Source organism: Notothenia rossii (genome assembly GCF_949606895.1).
Source record: "Notothenia rossii genome assembly, chromosome: 1".
Lineage (NCBI taxonomy): Eukaryota > Metazoa > Chordata > Actinopteri > Perciformes > Nototheniidae > Notothenia > Notothenia rossii.
The window spans coordinates 36,955,542-36,972,756 of NC_136912.1; the positions used below are offsets into that span (position 1 = coordinate 36,955,542).

Sequence of the window (17,215 nt, forward strand, 5' to 3'; positions counted from 1 at the left end):
GCCGGTATGTATTGTTCCCAGCCTTCAGGAAGATAGGCATGTTTTGCTATGTTCCAGGGACGGTGATGCGCCATTACGCATGGCACAACAGGCATGGGGTGTTATTTAGCAGGTGTGTCTGTGCTTTTAGTGCCGGGCGGACCCAGTGGGGCGCAGACTACATCATGCTTCGCCCTTAACCCAATAGCGATAGCCTTAGAGGGCGAAGCCATATACGAAATAGAACTGAGGTTACCTACTGTAACCCCAGCTTCTATGAGTAAATGGCGCAGCCCTCTAAGCGCTGGGCCCCACTGGCTCTACGAATAGCTGAAGAAAAGTTATTTGGTATGGGAGCAGATTGCCGGGCCTCCTTCCTATTTATACCGGAAGGAGGCCCGAGGGTGGGGCCCACCTTGCGGGTGGGCGTGGACTACAAGTGTTTGAGTGCTGCGCGGGGGCGCAGGGGGATTACCCAATAGCGATAGCCTTAGAGGGCTGCGCCATTTACTCATAGAAGCTGGGGTTACAGTAGGTAACCTCAGTTCTTCTTTCTTTCTTTCCTGTTTATTGGCGGTTGGCAAACCAACTTGTAGGTGCATTACCGCCATTTGAATCTGCCAATCAGATCAATCTATTGCTGGAGAGGGGGGGGGCCTCCCCGAAATCTGTGAGATTGATTGGTAATGATCACATAATGTGTCCAATGAGAACGTTAACACGTTTTAGAGAGTTATGTTTAGCGAAGACGGAGGTCAGCCACTGTCAGCGGAAGTGGCGCATTCTATTACTGTTTGGGTTGTCTGCCGTGGATGGGCTGCATTCCACTCCAAATAGCCGGTCGGCCGTAATATATGCATATACATTTATATATATCAGTGACGTCTAGTGAGGTTCAAGGCTGGTGAGGTACTGACTCTTTCAGAGTCAGATTTACAAATATTATATTTTGACCTTAATCAAAATATTCAGTTATTTTCAAAAGCTTTTTTAGTCTGATGCTTCGATTCATTTGAAAAAGACCGTTCAACAAAAGGATACCCAAAATCTAAATATTGGATTGTTCTTTGTTAGTAAGATCCCATTTTCATTACAATTGTGTATATATATATGTATATATATGCATATTTATATTTATATATATTTGTATATATATATGTGAATATATATATGCATATTTATATATACGCATATATATATGCGTGCATATATGCATATATATATATATGCGTGCTTATATGCATATATATATATATATATATATGCGTGCATATGTGTGTGTCTGTATATATTTATAAACTGTATATTATTTCCAATGTTTATGACAATTTGTACTTTTTTAATATATACCATCAAACATATGTTCATATATAAAGTGGGTAACTATATACAAAACGAAGTGAGATAACTGTTTATGAATATCTGTTCAATTTTATGTAAACTTGTGTAACTCATGAAAGATAAATGAGTGTTTCAATAAAACTATTACATATAAAAATGTATACTGCAGTTTTGTTTTCATTGCAATATATTTTTTTATATGTATCAATATATAGCCATACATGGTCCATGCATATATTGCAATATATTTAAAAATATAAGGACTACTTTCCCATATATGGAAATGTACGATCCAGTATATTGTATTATATTTACCAATATATTACAATATATTTTTGTTTCACAAGGGGGGGGCTCACCCCGTTGACAGTTCACTGTCTAGCACTAATGCACTGATCGATTAGGCTAAGCTAACCTGTAGCTGCTCCCTCCACACTCACAACAACTTCATACAGACATAAATAAAGCAGCTGTATTCGCCATACAGGAAACACGCATTTAAAACGGTTTTGCCCGCCGTTTTTGTGTACACACAAGCATTCATCAATGGTTCGGAAAGTGGCGCTGTAACTTAATAATATAAAGGCTTGTATTTGCGTGCATTTCCTGTTCGGAAAGTGACAATGTACTGAGAGTGGAGGCAGGGCCGGCCCTAGACTTTTGGGGGCCCTAAGCGAGCTTTGGCTTGGGGGCCCCCCTCACTCTAGCGTGTTCTCACTACACACAACACGGAACCAACTTTTGTCTTATGATGTTAGCATAAGCACACATATTGTATACATAAGCATGTAAACACTGTGGACCTAACCTCCTCTAGGGGGGTCCTCACCTCCTCTAGGGGGGTCCGGGGGCATGCTCCGCCTGGATCTTTTTTTTTTTTATATTGAAGTTAAAAGCATCAATCTGGTGCACTTTGATAGCAAAATTAAGAGATCTATGGATACATCTCTCAACACCCATATGAAACAGAACTGTAAACAGATTTTTCTTTATGGATATTTTACAAATCACTTAAACTGTATTCTTGTTTTGTCATATAGTATTTCATAACTGTTTTTCATTTATTCTCTCTGGCTGTTCATCTCATAATGTTCACATAGAAACTAGCTGTCAATAGGAATATCATTCAGAAGAATTATAATTTCTTGCAAAAATCTGTCACAAAAAGAGGTTGCACATTTAAATGCAGGTGTTGTTATGGCAACGTCAGTGGCCAAACAGCCACATTTACTGCTGCAAATACGTTCAAACATGCTGTTGACACACAGTGGCAACTATGCCACCATTTCAGCTGACTTTTTCTCAGAAATACTGTCACATAACATCCATGTATTTCAGTGCTAGGTTGATGCTTAGCTAAGCTAACTATGAAACACTTTAACTGACAGGACTCCGGATCAACTGTGTACTGTAAGGTAGCTTCTAGCTTCATGTCGAACAGTAGGTCAACATTTCCCAGAGAGCTTTCTTTGAAACGCTAAAAAACATAACATTTAGATTGTATGACAAAGTGTTTATTTAATATCTGGCTAGCTATAGCTACTTGCTAACGGTTTAGCTTACCCCCGCGATTCAAAGTAACGTCAACGTAGCTGTAATTTATTCTTTGCTTACATGTTCGCATAACTTGGAAGTTTACTGACATTTACATACCTTGTTTACCTGGCTCAAGTGGTGGCTCTGGGGTTGTTGAGCCACCATGAATTGTCGTCTTTTTTAAGAAAATGTTTTCTTATGTCCATCTTCAAAAACTCTGAGTCCGACTGACAGTTTATTTTAAACATTGTCACAGCTCACAGGAAAGGTACCTGTCAGCCAATAAGACAGATGTTTATTTCCATTTAACTCTCTGGTTGGTCTGGTGTCTTGCCTCTGTTGCATTCAGTGAACACGGGAAATTACAATCCTCCAATCCTCTCATGATGAGGTTCAGGTAAAGCACGGTTAATGTATTATATTATTGACTCAATAATATAATACATGACTTTGAGATTAGGCAATCTACGCATATTAACACAATTAGTTAAACGTACTTATCACGGCGACTGTGTACTGTTTTTTCTTTGTATATATATATTTTAAAAAATGTTTTTTGCTAGGGGGCCCCTTAGTGGCTGCGGGGCCCTAAGCTGCCGCTTATGTCGCTTACTGGGTCGGGCCGGCTCTGAGTGGAGGTGTCCTGATTAGCTCCATGGACCTGTCAGCTCCGGACTGCGCAAAATGCTTACATGAAGCGCTACGTCATGAACGCAAAAAATCTACCCTCGTGGGGGCGCGCTCATGTGATTGACTTAGAATTGAGGAGACATCTGATTGGCTATAGATAGAAAAAATTATAAGTACGAATCGGCTGGCCGTCAGGGGAGTCTAAAAAAAAACACACACTAATGCACAGCGATCCAAGCACAGAAAGCTGTTTGTGTTTGCAGGTTCAGAGGTCTTAAACGGAAAACAAATATGTGTGGATCAAAAATACATATTTAAAACCTTTTTCTATATTTGGATTTTATTTACATGTATATGAAACCGAACACATTTGTGTGTGCATTGAAAAACACAAGTGTGGATCCGGAAATAAAAGTGTGAATCCTTTTGCGGATCATGAAATACAAGTTTGAATCCTTCTGTGTGCATGTGTGTATTATGAGTAATGTAATGTAATGTATTATGAGCACCTCTTCAAAGACACATTTGATTTGATTTATTTCGAAGGTGTAATACAATACAAAAAAATGATAATTTAATTTCTGTAAAAAAAAACACATCTTCATGCATTTTTAGATCGTTAATAACAAACATTACAATGTCTAAAGAGAATCGCTTTGTATGAGACTCAATACTCGCTGGTTGTGCTTTTGTGGGCATCCAATTCCCAGGACCGTGGTCCTGAAACTGCATCCTCCGGGGCTGTTTATGTCTGATTTAATATCATCTTGCATCTCGTTTTCCAGACCTGCATACACGTGATGCAAATGAAAAGCTAAAAAAGTTCCCTGTTTTTTTATGTCCATCTTTTCATCCAGAATACAATACATAATTGAGGTAGCTATATTTGATATTGAATTTCAAACCGATGTGACCAGACCTCCTCGGCTCTGTAGCAGTCCATGAGGAGGTGCTGTAAAGTCTCATCCTCCTCACAGTTAACCATCGGACATGTTTTAGTTTTGACATTTTACCACCTCAAGACACTCTTTATATTATTTGTTTTAATCCTACCATGTGTCACATTGTGTCAGTTCTTTAATATATTTTATCTCCAGGATTTCCGGGACATGTGTTGTCATCACGTAGGCTAAATAGTAGGCTATTAAATCCGTACGATTATCCTATAATTCACAAGAACAATAACACCTCATTAGTATTATGCGGATATATTTAAACCCAAGACTCATATGTTTCCCGCCCTGGGAACATATGGGTTTTAGGCTTGAGTTTACTACTTTATCTCTGTCTAAGTGGCAGACTAACAGACAGATACTGCGGAGAAGAGGCGCACGCGGACTGTAATTTGTGGATCACGTAGAACTAACAAGGTAAACATCATTTAAAATGTAAATAATAGCAGGTGTGAGTCGAATTATGCATGCTTTGTCCCGGTACTGAGGTAAATTAATTCAACGTCTCTACATAGAAAAGATACAGAATGTATTGCTAGTAATCTATTATGATGAATAGCCTATACGCTTTGCATATTGATGATATCAGATGTCCACTATGTATTAAATGATTGTTAATAAATCCTGTATTGGTATAAGAATATATTATCAAGTGTGTTTCTGTCTGCGTGGTGCCATGTGTGTCAGTACACATATTAAGTGAACTAATCTGGATTACAGTCAGCACAGCCTGCCGATAACTGCCACACTGTCCACATGTTGCACTGTGAGTTGGACATGAATAGAAAACAAAACACAGTGATGGGAGATGTAGATATACAAAGTGTATTTTAAGTAACAAAATTCCAAAATTAATAATGTTGGATGAATAAAATGAGTAACATGCCAGTTTTGGAATATTAAATAAACAACATGAAATAGCTGTACAATTGTGATGACATACAGTAGGTGTTAAATGCATTTAATTTACCAAACAGGATGATTTTATTTCTGGAGACCATATTTTACTGTGTGGGCTGTAAACAGAGATATGAAAAACACTTTTTTCTGATTTTTTCCTTTAGAAACTTTAATCCAGAGACCTTCACTGCCCAGGCTGTACTTAATAAGGGAAACTCCAAAAGTCATCTTTTAGGACCAAACCTATGCTGGAAATAAACTTGTTGGTGACCTGGAGATAGACCTGGAGAGCATGCAGGGGTTGGAGGCTGGTACCAGGCTGCGCTACAGGCTGACTCTGGCCTCGGGGATGCTGGAGTGTCTGGGCTTTGCCGGTGTAGTGTTTGGTTTCGCCTCTCTGGTGTTTGTGCTGAAGGAAGATGGCTACTTCAGTCATCTGTGTGTTAGCGTCCCAGGTACCAACGGCACCAAGACCACTACCGGTGAGCAACCCTCGTTCAAGGTTTGATCATGGATTGTATAAAAGAAGTATGGCATAGCCTCCAGGTCTGAAAAGTAAAGCCAATGTCAAGTGTCTCAAAACTGAATTCATCCCTGATGGCCTGCAGAGGGTTACTCCACTTGAATGAATTGAAGTCTATGAGAAAATGACTCAGTCAAATGGCTCAGTAAACATTTTTCAGACCAGTTTTCGGTCTAAATCACTAGTTTCAAATCTTCTCTAATACAGCATGTTGTTCAATTTGTAAGTCATGGTCACATAAAGTAAAATAGACAATAAAGCATGTGCTATAGGGCGGATTACTTTGTGTCTCGACTATTATGGCTACAACATCAGAGTAACATTAGCGTCGCATTGGAGTATTGTTTCTGAACCCTGAGAAATCTAAACCAGTATAATTTCTTCTCTTTCTGACACATTTTGGTGTCAACCACTAATGTTCTCAAAATAGAATCTTATCCCAAGCTTTCTCAACCTCACAGACTGCACTATGCAGGATGAGCAGTTCTCTCTGGTCTTCACCGTCGCCTCGTTCCTCAACAACTTCATGACTCTAATCAATGGCTACCTCTTCGATCGATTTGGCACCATGGTAACCAGGCTGCTTGCAATGTGAGTTGATCTTACTTTCCTATTTTCAACCATAAAAGAAATAGGAAAATCTCAAGGTTCCATTTAAAAAAATGACTTCAGCATCAGTTTTCGCAGTGTCAAAATCTCAATACGGCCAATAAATTGCATGTTTATGCAGCTAATGGATATCAGAGCAAAGACATCCTTTTCTGTACGCTAGTCATGGTTTACAGTCTGATTTGCAACTTAGCGCGAGAACAGAGCTTTGGGACAAGTTCTATGGCTAATTTCTGTAAACATATATCTGCATATGATCAATAATTAATCATGCTAATAGAAAGCAAAATCGGCACATGATAGCAAATGGGTTCCCAGATTGCCTTTCAGCTAATGCGTAATGCCTCTTCTGCAGTCCACTATTTACTTGCATGCTTACCTGCAATAATGCATGACATCCATGTGGTATACATGCTTAAATTGGTAATACAGTTTGTATTCCAGTTATTTCTACAGTTTACAGTTAATATGAAAAAGGGCCAGTAAGGCTTGCAGAGATAAAAGCAAAGAGTGTCTGGGCAGAGAGATTAGAGTCACCTCATTTGACCCCAAACCCTATTTGCCTGCAACATTTTCACACATCTAAAAGTATACGATGGTTGAAAAAAAACCTAATGGGGAATATGCTCTGCCTGTATCCCCCTGTTTTTTTGTGGCAGCATATATTTGTGTTAATATGGAAATCTCTCTTTCTTAAAGTTACTGTTTTCCTTAAAGAGCAACTTGCAGGTTTTTTTTTACTACATTTATGCTTAACCTTGCCTGAAAATTACAATTAAACATGTTAATGCAGGATTTGATATGTTTTACAAGACATAAGGGCAGGAATTCAGAGGAAAAGGAGCCGTTTTGAGCTCTGCTACTAAAAAATGCTTTTTTTTAACGTCATACGTCAAACGCGTCATATTACGTCACATGGGGGAGTTAACTTTCTCGGACTCCTTCTCTTCCCAATCCGCGGTAGTAGTTTGTAGTTGGTTTGAGCAGTTGTGATTTAGTGAGCTGGTATTTTTTCGGTAATTTTACATTGCATTTCACCATTTGTAATCATGGTGAGCTTGTGTTTGTGCAGGTTGCACAAACTCAAGCCTGTCAGGACATCGAGTCTACAGTTTCCCTACAGGAAAAGGACCGGAGCTAGCATTCGTTCCTGGGTGCGTTGTGCATCCACCTCCCTGCAGCACATACTCCGTCTCCACAGCTTTATCAAGAAACTGTATTACATCTCTCTCCCCCCCTTCGCTGCTCTCTCTCTCCCCCCTTCGCTGCTCTCTCTCCCCTCCGGTACACGGCACCGTAAGACGTAGTGTGGAGTTGCATTAGGTAACGCTGTGGTGGCTGTACTGCTCCAGCCGTCTCCTTTGAGTTTGTTTGTTTCCCCCTGTCTGTGTTGTTTGTGTGGGCGTGGTGGCTGTCACTCCTGGCTCCCGGCTCAACCTCCACTCACCTGCTGCAATCAGCTGTGCACCCTCCCCAACTACACACCTGCTTTCCATCAAGCCATTTACAACGGCATATCAACGGAGGCTCCACAACCTTTCTCCGCCAGATCGTCAAGTATCAGCCGTATCTCGCGTCTCCCCTCCGGTCAGCACCGTAGTGTGGAGTTGCATTTGGTAACGCGAGATACGGCTGATACTTGCGCATTAGTTTCTGTTATGGATCAGTATCAACAGTCCTGCCAGTAACGTCACTATATTATCAATACTACTTTAGTTATAGCCTGATATATGATTGCTAACTTTACAATGTTGTGATGTGACTGACGTTAGCTAACATGCTAACGCCGGTCACTCACCAAGACAGCTGCTCTGTTCTCCACTGGTTCTCCACACACCAAAGCTCCATTTCTCTGCGATGGCCGTTATTTTTTTCTAATCCTTGGCTGCTCCTGGTCTCTTGGACGCCTAGCAGGCTCATAATTATAATCATATGCATTCGAATATATATTTTCAACCTCTTCTGTGTCAAAACTAGCATTGTGATCCATGTTTATTCATACGTTAGACCGGCCGCTCTCCCCCTTGTTTCCCCCATGTTACGTCACACGCGGGAGGTTGTTCGTAGATGTAGGTGCATTAATAAACAAGGCAAATCAGGCTGTGTCTCAACGCCGTGTATTCACATTAAGCAGGTAATCATACAACTGGGGTAGAGTCACGTGAGGCAGATATATATATAACACAGGCACAATACGTCCACAGGGTGGAGCTGCAACCTAGCCTAAACCATTCTGTAACATCTCCCTTCCTTTTGTTAAGTAACAACACAGGATCAATACTGCCATTAAACTGTTGACCTTTAAACAGAACATTAATCAAATGATTTCAACAACAAATAGTGCACCTAGCAAAGACACTTCAATAATAGCTGGATCAGAACACATCAGCAATAAACCCAGAACAATCAATCACATTTGTTTTACAATCTCTCCACTTCCTTTTTTTTTTTCTTTTTTTAAATCTTTATCGTCCATGTGTGTTTGAGTGCGCACAGTCCAAGTGTGTGTGTGTGAGTGCGTGTGTGTGTCCTAGAGGTCAAGTCTGTCAGGAGGTCTAATCAGCCGTCCGCTCCGGGAGAAGGCCCGGCCCTGTAACTCACGGCATGGTGTACCCCCAGTCTGCGGGGAAGACCGCGACGACCTCGGGGGTGATGGCCTTGGAGACTCCTCGGGGACGCAGACGACCTCTCTGGCGCTCCCCCCACTCGCAGGCTGCTCCGGGGCCGATTCTGGGAGAACTGACGGCTGGAGAAGGGCCGCCTCTGCTGGTCGAAGATCAACCCTGTTGCGCCGATACGTGGTCCCCTCCACACCGACCAGATAGGACCGGAGTCCCAACTGCTGAAGGCACACACCTCTCCTCCATCGGCCCGTCCTGTCTCCTGGGAGCGGCTTCATCCGTATGGGCTGGCCGACGTTCAGCTCCGGCAGATCTGTCATATGTCAGCTTTGCTGCTTGATGTTTCACTTTCAGCTTGTCAGGAACACCCGTGACGACCTGAGGCACCAGTAGCTGGTCGGCCACAGGGAGAAGGGTTCTCAGTCTCCGCGACATAAGCCGCTGTGCTGGGCTGCAATGCATACCCTCAGTGGGCGTATTTCTCCAATGCAATATGGCCCTCCAGGGGTCCTCTTTGGCACGGTCTGCCCTTCTGCACAGGCTCTTTACAATTTTCACTGCTGACTCCGCTTTGCCATTAGCCTTTGGGTGCCTCGGTGAGGACATGACATGCTCAAAACCCCACTCTCTCGCAAACGCCCGGAACTCTCCACCGGCAAACTGGCCTCCACCATCAGAAATGGCCCTGTCTGGGACACCGTAGCGTGCAAACTGTGCCTTGCATCTACGGATCGTGGTGTCCGCTGATAGGTCAGGGAGCAGGTCGATCTCCCAAAAGTCAGAATAATGGTCCACCACGAGCAAGAAGTTCTGTGCTGCGTAGCTGTACAGATCCATGCTTACTAGCTGCCAGGGACGTGTGGGGAGCGGGTGTGACATCATAGTCTCTTTCTGTTGTTCGTGTGCATACTCATTGCACACAGAGCACTTTTGCACATAATCCTTGACTTCCCCTTGCATACCGGGCCAGTAAAGTGTATCACGGGCCTGCCTGTAGCACGCCTCGCCCCCCACGTGGTTGTAGTGGATCCGTCTCAGCATTTCCGGGCGCATAGCTTTTGGAATGATGACGCGCTGACTCCTGAAGAGCACGCCATCCTGTGCACTTATCTCATCTCTGACGGCCCAGTAGTCCCTGACGGCTACAGGGGTCTCCTCTTCGTGTCCTGGCCATCCCTCCAGCACGACAGACTTAAGTGTTTGAAGACACACATCCTCCTCAGTGTGTGTCCGAATCTGTGCCAGGCGTTGGCTGCTGACATTTAAATAGTCTGCCTGCTGAATGGCCGCCGTGTCACACTGCTCCTGTTGCATGCTGCAGACCATTTCACGTTGGTACAGTGTGTCTGTTCTCTGTGGCGGGGTGGTGGCTCTGCTGAGCGTGTCACTTATGTACATCTCAGGGCCTGGCTTGTATACCACCGCAAGGCAGTAATTCTGAAGTGTGAGGAGCATGCTCTGAAGGCGCTTTGGCGCACTGAGGAGGGGCTTGGTGAAGATGGACACCAGCGGGCGGTGGTCGGTCTCTGCAGTCACATCACCCCTCCCATATAGATAGTAGTGGAAGCGTTGGCAGGCGAATACGATGCTCAGGCACTCCTTTTCAATCTGTGCATAATTTTGCTCTGTTTGGGTCAATGCCCGGGAGGCGAATGCGACAGGCTGTCCCCCTTGAAGCAAGCAGCAGCCCAGACCCGCCTGACTGGAGTCGCTCTGTACGGTGACTGGCTTGCGGACGTCATAGTACCTTAGGACTGGCACCGCCGTGACCAGTGCCTTGATTTCCTTCATGGCGGCATCATGTTTGGGCAGCCAGTGCCACATCACATCCTTGTCCAGCAGTCTCCTCAGCGGCTCACATACCGCTGACAAGCGTGGCATGAATCTGGACAGATAGTTCACAAATCCGACACACCGCTGGACCCCTTTTGCGTCTGTGGGGTTTGGCATGTCCAGCACCGCCCTGACTTTGTCAGGTTCAGCCTTGAGGCCCTCCGCGGACAGTATGTGGCCGTGGAAGCGGACCTCCTTCACTCGGAACTGCAGCTTTTTCAGGCCCAGTCTCAGCTTTACTTCCCTGCATCTGTCCATCAGAGCGATGAGGTTTGTGTCATGGTCCCGATTGGCCTCATCCTCTGTGTCCCCACAGCCGACTACAAGGATGTCATCAGCTATGGGCTCAATCCCTGTCAAGCCAGCCAGCAGCTCATGCTGCTTCCTTTGATACAGCTCCGGGGCAACTGACACACCAAAAGGAAGTTTCAGCCAGCGTTTCCTACCCCACGGTGTCCAGAATGTTGTCATCAGGCTGCTTTCTTCATCCAAGCGGCACTGCAGGAATGCATCACGTGTATCCACCAGGGTGAATATACGTGCCTTTGGCAGCTTATACAACACGTCATCTAAAGTGGGCATAAGGTAGTGGGACCGTTTCAGAGCACGGTTGAGATGCTTCGGGTCAATGCATAGTCTCAATTTGTCTGGCTTTTTTACTATGACTAGATTGCTAATCCAGTCCGTGGGTTGAGTGACTGTGGTCAAGTGTCCCTCCTCTTCATATCGATCAAGCTGAGCCTTAACAGCTGCCTTGAGGGCCACTGGAACGTTCCTGGGAGCACACTGCACCGGTGTCACAGTGCTGTCCAGCTCAAAGTGAATATCACCAGGCAGAGACTCAACAGGGCTGGTGAACACGTCGTGGTAGGTGCTGACAAGACACTCCTTGGTCAGGTCTCCCTTCCTGCAGTGCTCCACCTTATTCAGCTCCTCAGGAATGGTGAAGCGTATCAGACCAAGTCTCTCACATGTCTCACCCGAAAGCAAGGGCCTCTGGCCAGTATGCACGATCTCAAAGTCCAGTCTGTGCGTCTTACCCCTAATGACGCATTGTGTGCTGTACACACCTAATGAGCTCATCCACTCACTGTTGTATAGTTTTAATCTGGTGAGACTCTTCAGAAGAGGCGTTCTAGACGCCAGTCTCGTCTTGTCCTTGATGCTCATCACATTGCAAGTGGCTCCAGAGTCGAGCTGGCACCTCTGAACCCCACTTTGCAGTGGCAGGTTGACAAACCACTTTTTACCTTGAGTGTTCACAGCCCCCACGCTCTCCGCTGTGTACACGTCTCTCTCATCGCTGTCCTCCAGTTCCCCTGGCAACGGGTCATCCACAGCATTCAACTGGCGTGCCTGCTGGCCTCTTTTCATGCATACTTTTGCAAAATGGTTAGCAGTGCCACACGAGCGGCACGATTTACCAAAAGCAGGGCACAGGTCCCGCCCGCACTTGTGCCGTGTGCCACAGTACTTGCATTCGCCAGCGTCTCTCATGCTCTGTGGTTATGCAGATGTGTTGGTGGACTCGGATGGCCTGCTGGCAGACCTCCGTCCATATCGCTGTCCTTGTGTGGCATTAATGCTGTCTCCAGGTCCAGAGCTGCCCAGTGACATGGTTTTTAACTTGCTGACCTCGGCTGCACGGCAAATTTTAATGGCCTCGTCCAATTTAAGGTCCTTTTCCCTTAGTAAACGACGTCTAGCACCCTCGTCAGTTATCCCGAGAACAAGCCTGTCCCTTATGAGTTCATCTTTTATAGCTCCATATTCACAAGAGGCAGCCTTTTCCCTCAGCCTGGTAGCAAACGCATCCAAGAGCTCTCCATCCTCTTGTTTAAGGTTGCCAAAAACGTACCTCTCAAAGATTACGTTCTTTGCGGGCGTGAAGTATTGCTCCAGTGCCACCAGTATATCACCCGCATCCTTTTGTTGGTCCGCGGTGAGTCCCAGGTTGTGTTTGTAAACATGGCGGCAGTCGTTCCCCATTAGCCTCCTTAGCGCAGCTGCTTGTACCGGCTTTTCTTTCTCGCTGAGCCCGGTCGCAAGCAGATAATCCTCAAATTCTGCTCGAAAGTTCACCCAGTTGCCGTGGATGTCCCCCGCCATCTTCATAGGCTCCGGAGGTGGGATGCTGGATGCCATTGTTCCAACGTGACGCTAATGCTAACAGGCTAACTGAAACTGCTAAACCTCACCAAAACAAATAAATACACGCCGTCTCAGCGACGGACAGTAGCATGCAGTCCACAGCAGGGTCCTATTTGAGCTTCTGACACCATGTTCGTAGATGTAGGTGCATTAATAAACAAGGCAAATCAGGCTGTGTCTCAACGCCGTGTATTCACATTAAGCAGGTAATCATACAACTGGGGTAGAGTCACGTGAGGCAGATATATATATAACACAGGCACAATACGTCCACAGGGTGGAGCTGCAACCTAGCCTAAACCATTCTGTAACAGAGGTCACGTGCGGAGGCTTTTTTATGTGGAAGTGAAAATGTCTTACTAAAACGACGCCAAACGTCAATGTAGTGTATATTTCTGTATATTTTTTGGAAAATCTAGTGTATTCATCATTTTCCTACACATTTATTCACTGGTGTCTCTAACCTGCAAGTTGCTCTTTAAACGGTAAGGAATGTGGATTTCTACAGTGTTCATACATTGACAATTTAAGTAAATAAAGTCATTTATTTATCGCTTCCTGTGCAAATAAATGCATATCTTAAAATATGCACTTATATAGTTATATGTGTTGAAGGTTAAATAAGGTAAAAGAGTCCACCGATGAAAAACACGTAGATATAATGTAGTATTTGTTTTGAAACATATTTTAACCCTACCACCTTATTTATTTAATTAATTAATTTCAACCAGATCTCAAACTCATAGAATACGTCATTGTTATATGACCTAATGCCAGTAAGAATAAATCCCAAAATATAATACATCAAAATTAAACAAATGTGAGTTCATATTGCTGTTCAAATATTTACAATAATTGTTTGTACTTTTCATTGTTCATATTTGTCTTCCTAGATCTTTATACACGACTGGGACCATTCTTGTGGCCTTCTCCAGTGCAGGCAAGTGCGCACACACACACACACACACACACGGGCGCGCACACGGGCGCGCACACACACACACACACACACACACACTATTTAAGTAACACTTAGTATTTATTTTTGCCCCACAAGGTGAGATTAATTACTTTCCAACTTGTTTGATATCATGTTTTATCTAATAAAATTCATTTTAGCCAATTGTTTTCAATACTATTCGCCAAATCTACAACCTTTAATCCAAGTACTTCATGCACACTGGAAACCACTTGGAAATGAGAAACGACTGAGGAAAAAAACCCATACCCCTGTATCGCTGTGTCTGTTAGCACTGAAGTTAGCTTGTCTAATAGCTAGTTAGCTTGATAGCTATTATCAGGCCCGCCCCTCCCTACACGCAGATCACGCAGACTGTGTGGCGCCTCATCTTGCGGTGGGTGCCTCATCTGAAGCGCAAATGTGGCGTACCTTTATGCGCTTATGCGGCGCGGATACGTAACGTCCACACGGCTCCGTTGCGTGCTTCAACGGAGACGCTTCACATTCACTTTGAATGGGGTGACGTCAAACTTTGCCGAACTGCATTGTGGTTCCGTCGCGTCGCTTTGCCTCTGTTGCTCGCGCTGAAAGTTCAGAAAGTTGAAAAGTTCAACTTTTTTTTTCAAGCACCGACGGAAGTGCTAGCCAATCAAACCGTGTGTCCGGGGCGGGAGATTAATGTGATTGGTTGTTGGTCGCTCGCCAGACGCCCACCGGCAAGCTTCAAGGCGACGGAACCGTGTGGAAGTACCGTTACGGCCTGTCCACACAGCGGCGTGCGTTGAAGCTTGCCGGAGGGGGGGGTGCTGAAACTCGACCAATCACATACATCTCCCGCCCCGGACACACAGCACAAGGTTTGATTGGCTAGAGCTTGTACTGACATATGATTCGATTGGCTGACACTTCCACCGAAGCTTCAAAAGTTGAACATTGCTCAACTTTTGCAACGCTTTTGAAGCTTCGCTCCAACAATGCAGTTCGGCGAAGCGTGACGTCACCCCATTCAAAGTGAATGGGTAGAAGCATTGAAGCTTCTATTGTACCGCTGCGGGGCTCCGGCGCAGCGGTAGCATCGATCTGGACAAAACATTTTTAAAAAATACATTTTAATTTAGGAAAAGATAGAATATGGAATTACACACTGCCAGTTGTGAAGATAAGCCTGTACAAATGGTATAATTTCTTAACTTTTTAGTAAAGCTTGTTTCCTCTGTCATGTAGCATATTCAGAGCTGCTTTATCCTGCCTTGTCGTGTATCGCTGTGGGAGGAATTCTACTCCTTCTAACCAACATGCAGGTGAGTTCTGAGATAATGTAAAAACAGGCCTTTAAACTCTCCTGTAACCATTACTATGCATTTTGTTTTGCTGAATTATCTTTGTGTCCATTAGGTGGGAAACCTGTTCTCCTCTCATCGCTCCACCATCATCACCCTCTACAACGGAGCCTTTGACTCTTCTTCTGCTGTGTTTTTGATCATCAAGGTACAATGGAAGCCCCTATATTGATATATTCTGCCAGCTACTGAAATCATTATTTCCGTATAAGGTAAGGTATAAGGTATATAGGTAAACAAATTAAATACAAATATTGCCCTTAATATGGGGGTCATGAAAGGAAATAAACCACTGAAGTTTTTTATATTAAAGTAGTACATTTACAAGAAGAAACATGAACTTCTCTGTGATCAAAGTGATAAATTACCAAAAAAGTACATTGATTAATTCACAGCAAATGGCAGTGCTTGAGTTCTTTTAAAAAGAAAAATGTCTTTTAACATTTTTATCTCTAAAATGTAAATCTTTATCCTCAACTATTTTATTGGGATAATACCCTGCCTTGTAAATGTTTTCAATGCCGTATCATTCACATTTCAGAGAGATAGTTTCCATTTGGTATCTTTCAATGGAATCTGTCTCGATTTTTTTCAATCCCCTGCTAAATGTCCTCTGCTTTCCAGGTTCTGCATGAGCAGGGAATCTCTCTGCGCTCCTCCCTCCTTGTCTTGTCCTCCTGCAGCGTCATCCACCTGCTGAGGACCTTCCTGCTGATGCCCAAAACCCACAATCCCCTACCCTCTGCCGCAACACTTCACCTACGGGTACGAACATCAGCTTGTCTTTGAAGCAGCTACTGTTTCATGGATAGGACATGGAATAAACAATCCCTTTTTTCTTTATATAGATTGAATTGCAGGAAGGCCAACACCTACAATGTGGAGCAGTTTGAGAGGATGAAAAACGGTGGCGTGATAGCTTCACAGGAGTCTCCAGCTGAACCTGAGGACCAAGCCCAGGCCCAAAACTCAGAAAATGGTACTCAGCCTTATCTTTGCCACATTTTCAGGAGTGGCTGTAGCAGTTCAATAAAGCTTCACACAGATCATTACATTTGAAACATTTCAAACTTTTTTTCTTGAAAAGAAATGGCCTTCACAAAAATAATGATAGATCTAGGCTTAAATAGAGAACATATGACAAATTACCCAACCAACGTTTTTATCATCAATAAATCTCTCTATTACTGTTTTATTTTATAATCTTTTTGCCAAATATTATCTATTTTAAAATGGAATCCACAATTGTTTGGATCACAGGGCTTTCCTAATTGTATCTGCAAATTTGATAAAGAATAGCAGCAAATCCTCTCAATCATCTCAAGCTTCTGTAATACCAGGGAATATTTGACCACTTTGCTTAAAAAGGTCTGAATCACCGAATCAGTTATCAAAATAGTTGCTGATACATTTTCTGTAGATTTAGTTATTGATTATTCAACCAATCATTGCATTTATAACAAACATGTTCTGTACTTTCAACTGGCACGGAGTGAATGAGATGATTTATGGTTTTGAATTTAGAGCTAAACTATTCCTTTAATCGGGGCCATAACAAAACTTTATTTTATTTGAACATTTCAAGTGCAAATGAGTTAATGTATTTAATTAAGATAAAATGTCATAAATCTCAATGAAAATGATTGTGCCATTGATAACTAAAAAAAGTTAAAGAAAAAAAAAGTGAATTAAAAGTTATAGTATACTCATAGCAGTGCCTAATACAATCGCAAAAGAGTAAGATACATTATGGGAAACGAGTTAAATAGAACAAGTTATATTTGCCATGATATTGATACTGTCAGTGTCCTTTAGAAGGTGGAGGAGCAAAACAGTTT

At 43.4% G+C, this 17,215-nt stretch overlaps 2 protein-coding genes across 2 annotated transcripts in view; one reads left to right on the top strand and one right to left on the bottom strand.

Moving 5' to 3' along the window:
- Positions 1-4,471, bottom strand: part of LOC307019004 (uncharacterized protein) — a gene marked incomplete at its 5' end in the record, with an annotated part of 19,831 nt that extends 15,360 nt beyond the window's left edge. The window contains one exon of the mRNA XM_079649600.1: positions 4,392-4,471. Coding sequence (XP_079505726.1) covers positions 4,392-4,471 — 80 coding nt within the window. The remainder of the gene's footprint in view (positions 1-4,391) is intronic.
- The window catches only part of slc43a3a (solute carrier family 43 member 3a), a 26,716-nt gene that overhangs the window by 6,177 nt on the left and 3,324 nt on the right, over positions 1-17,215 (top strand). Inside the window, 8 exon segments of the mRNA XM_079649611.1 lie at positions 5,504-5,821; positions 6,324-6,453; positions 13,970-14,016; positions 15,262-15,338; positions 15,433-15,525; positions 16,002-16,106; positions 16,108-16,142; positions 16,226-16,411. Of these exon segments, the coding sequence (XP_079505737.1) occupies positions 5,632-5,821; positions 6,324-6,453; positions 13,970-14,016; positions 15,262-15,338; positions 15,433-15,525; positions 16,002-16,106; positions 16,108-16,142; positions 16,226-16,411 (863 nt within the window). The 5' untranslated portion in view covers positions 5,504-5,631.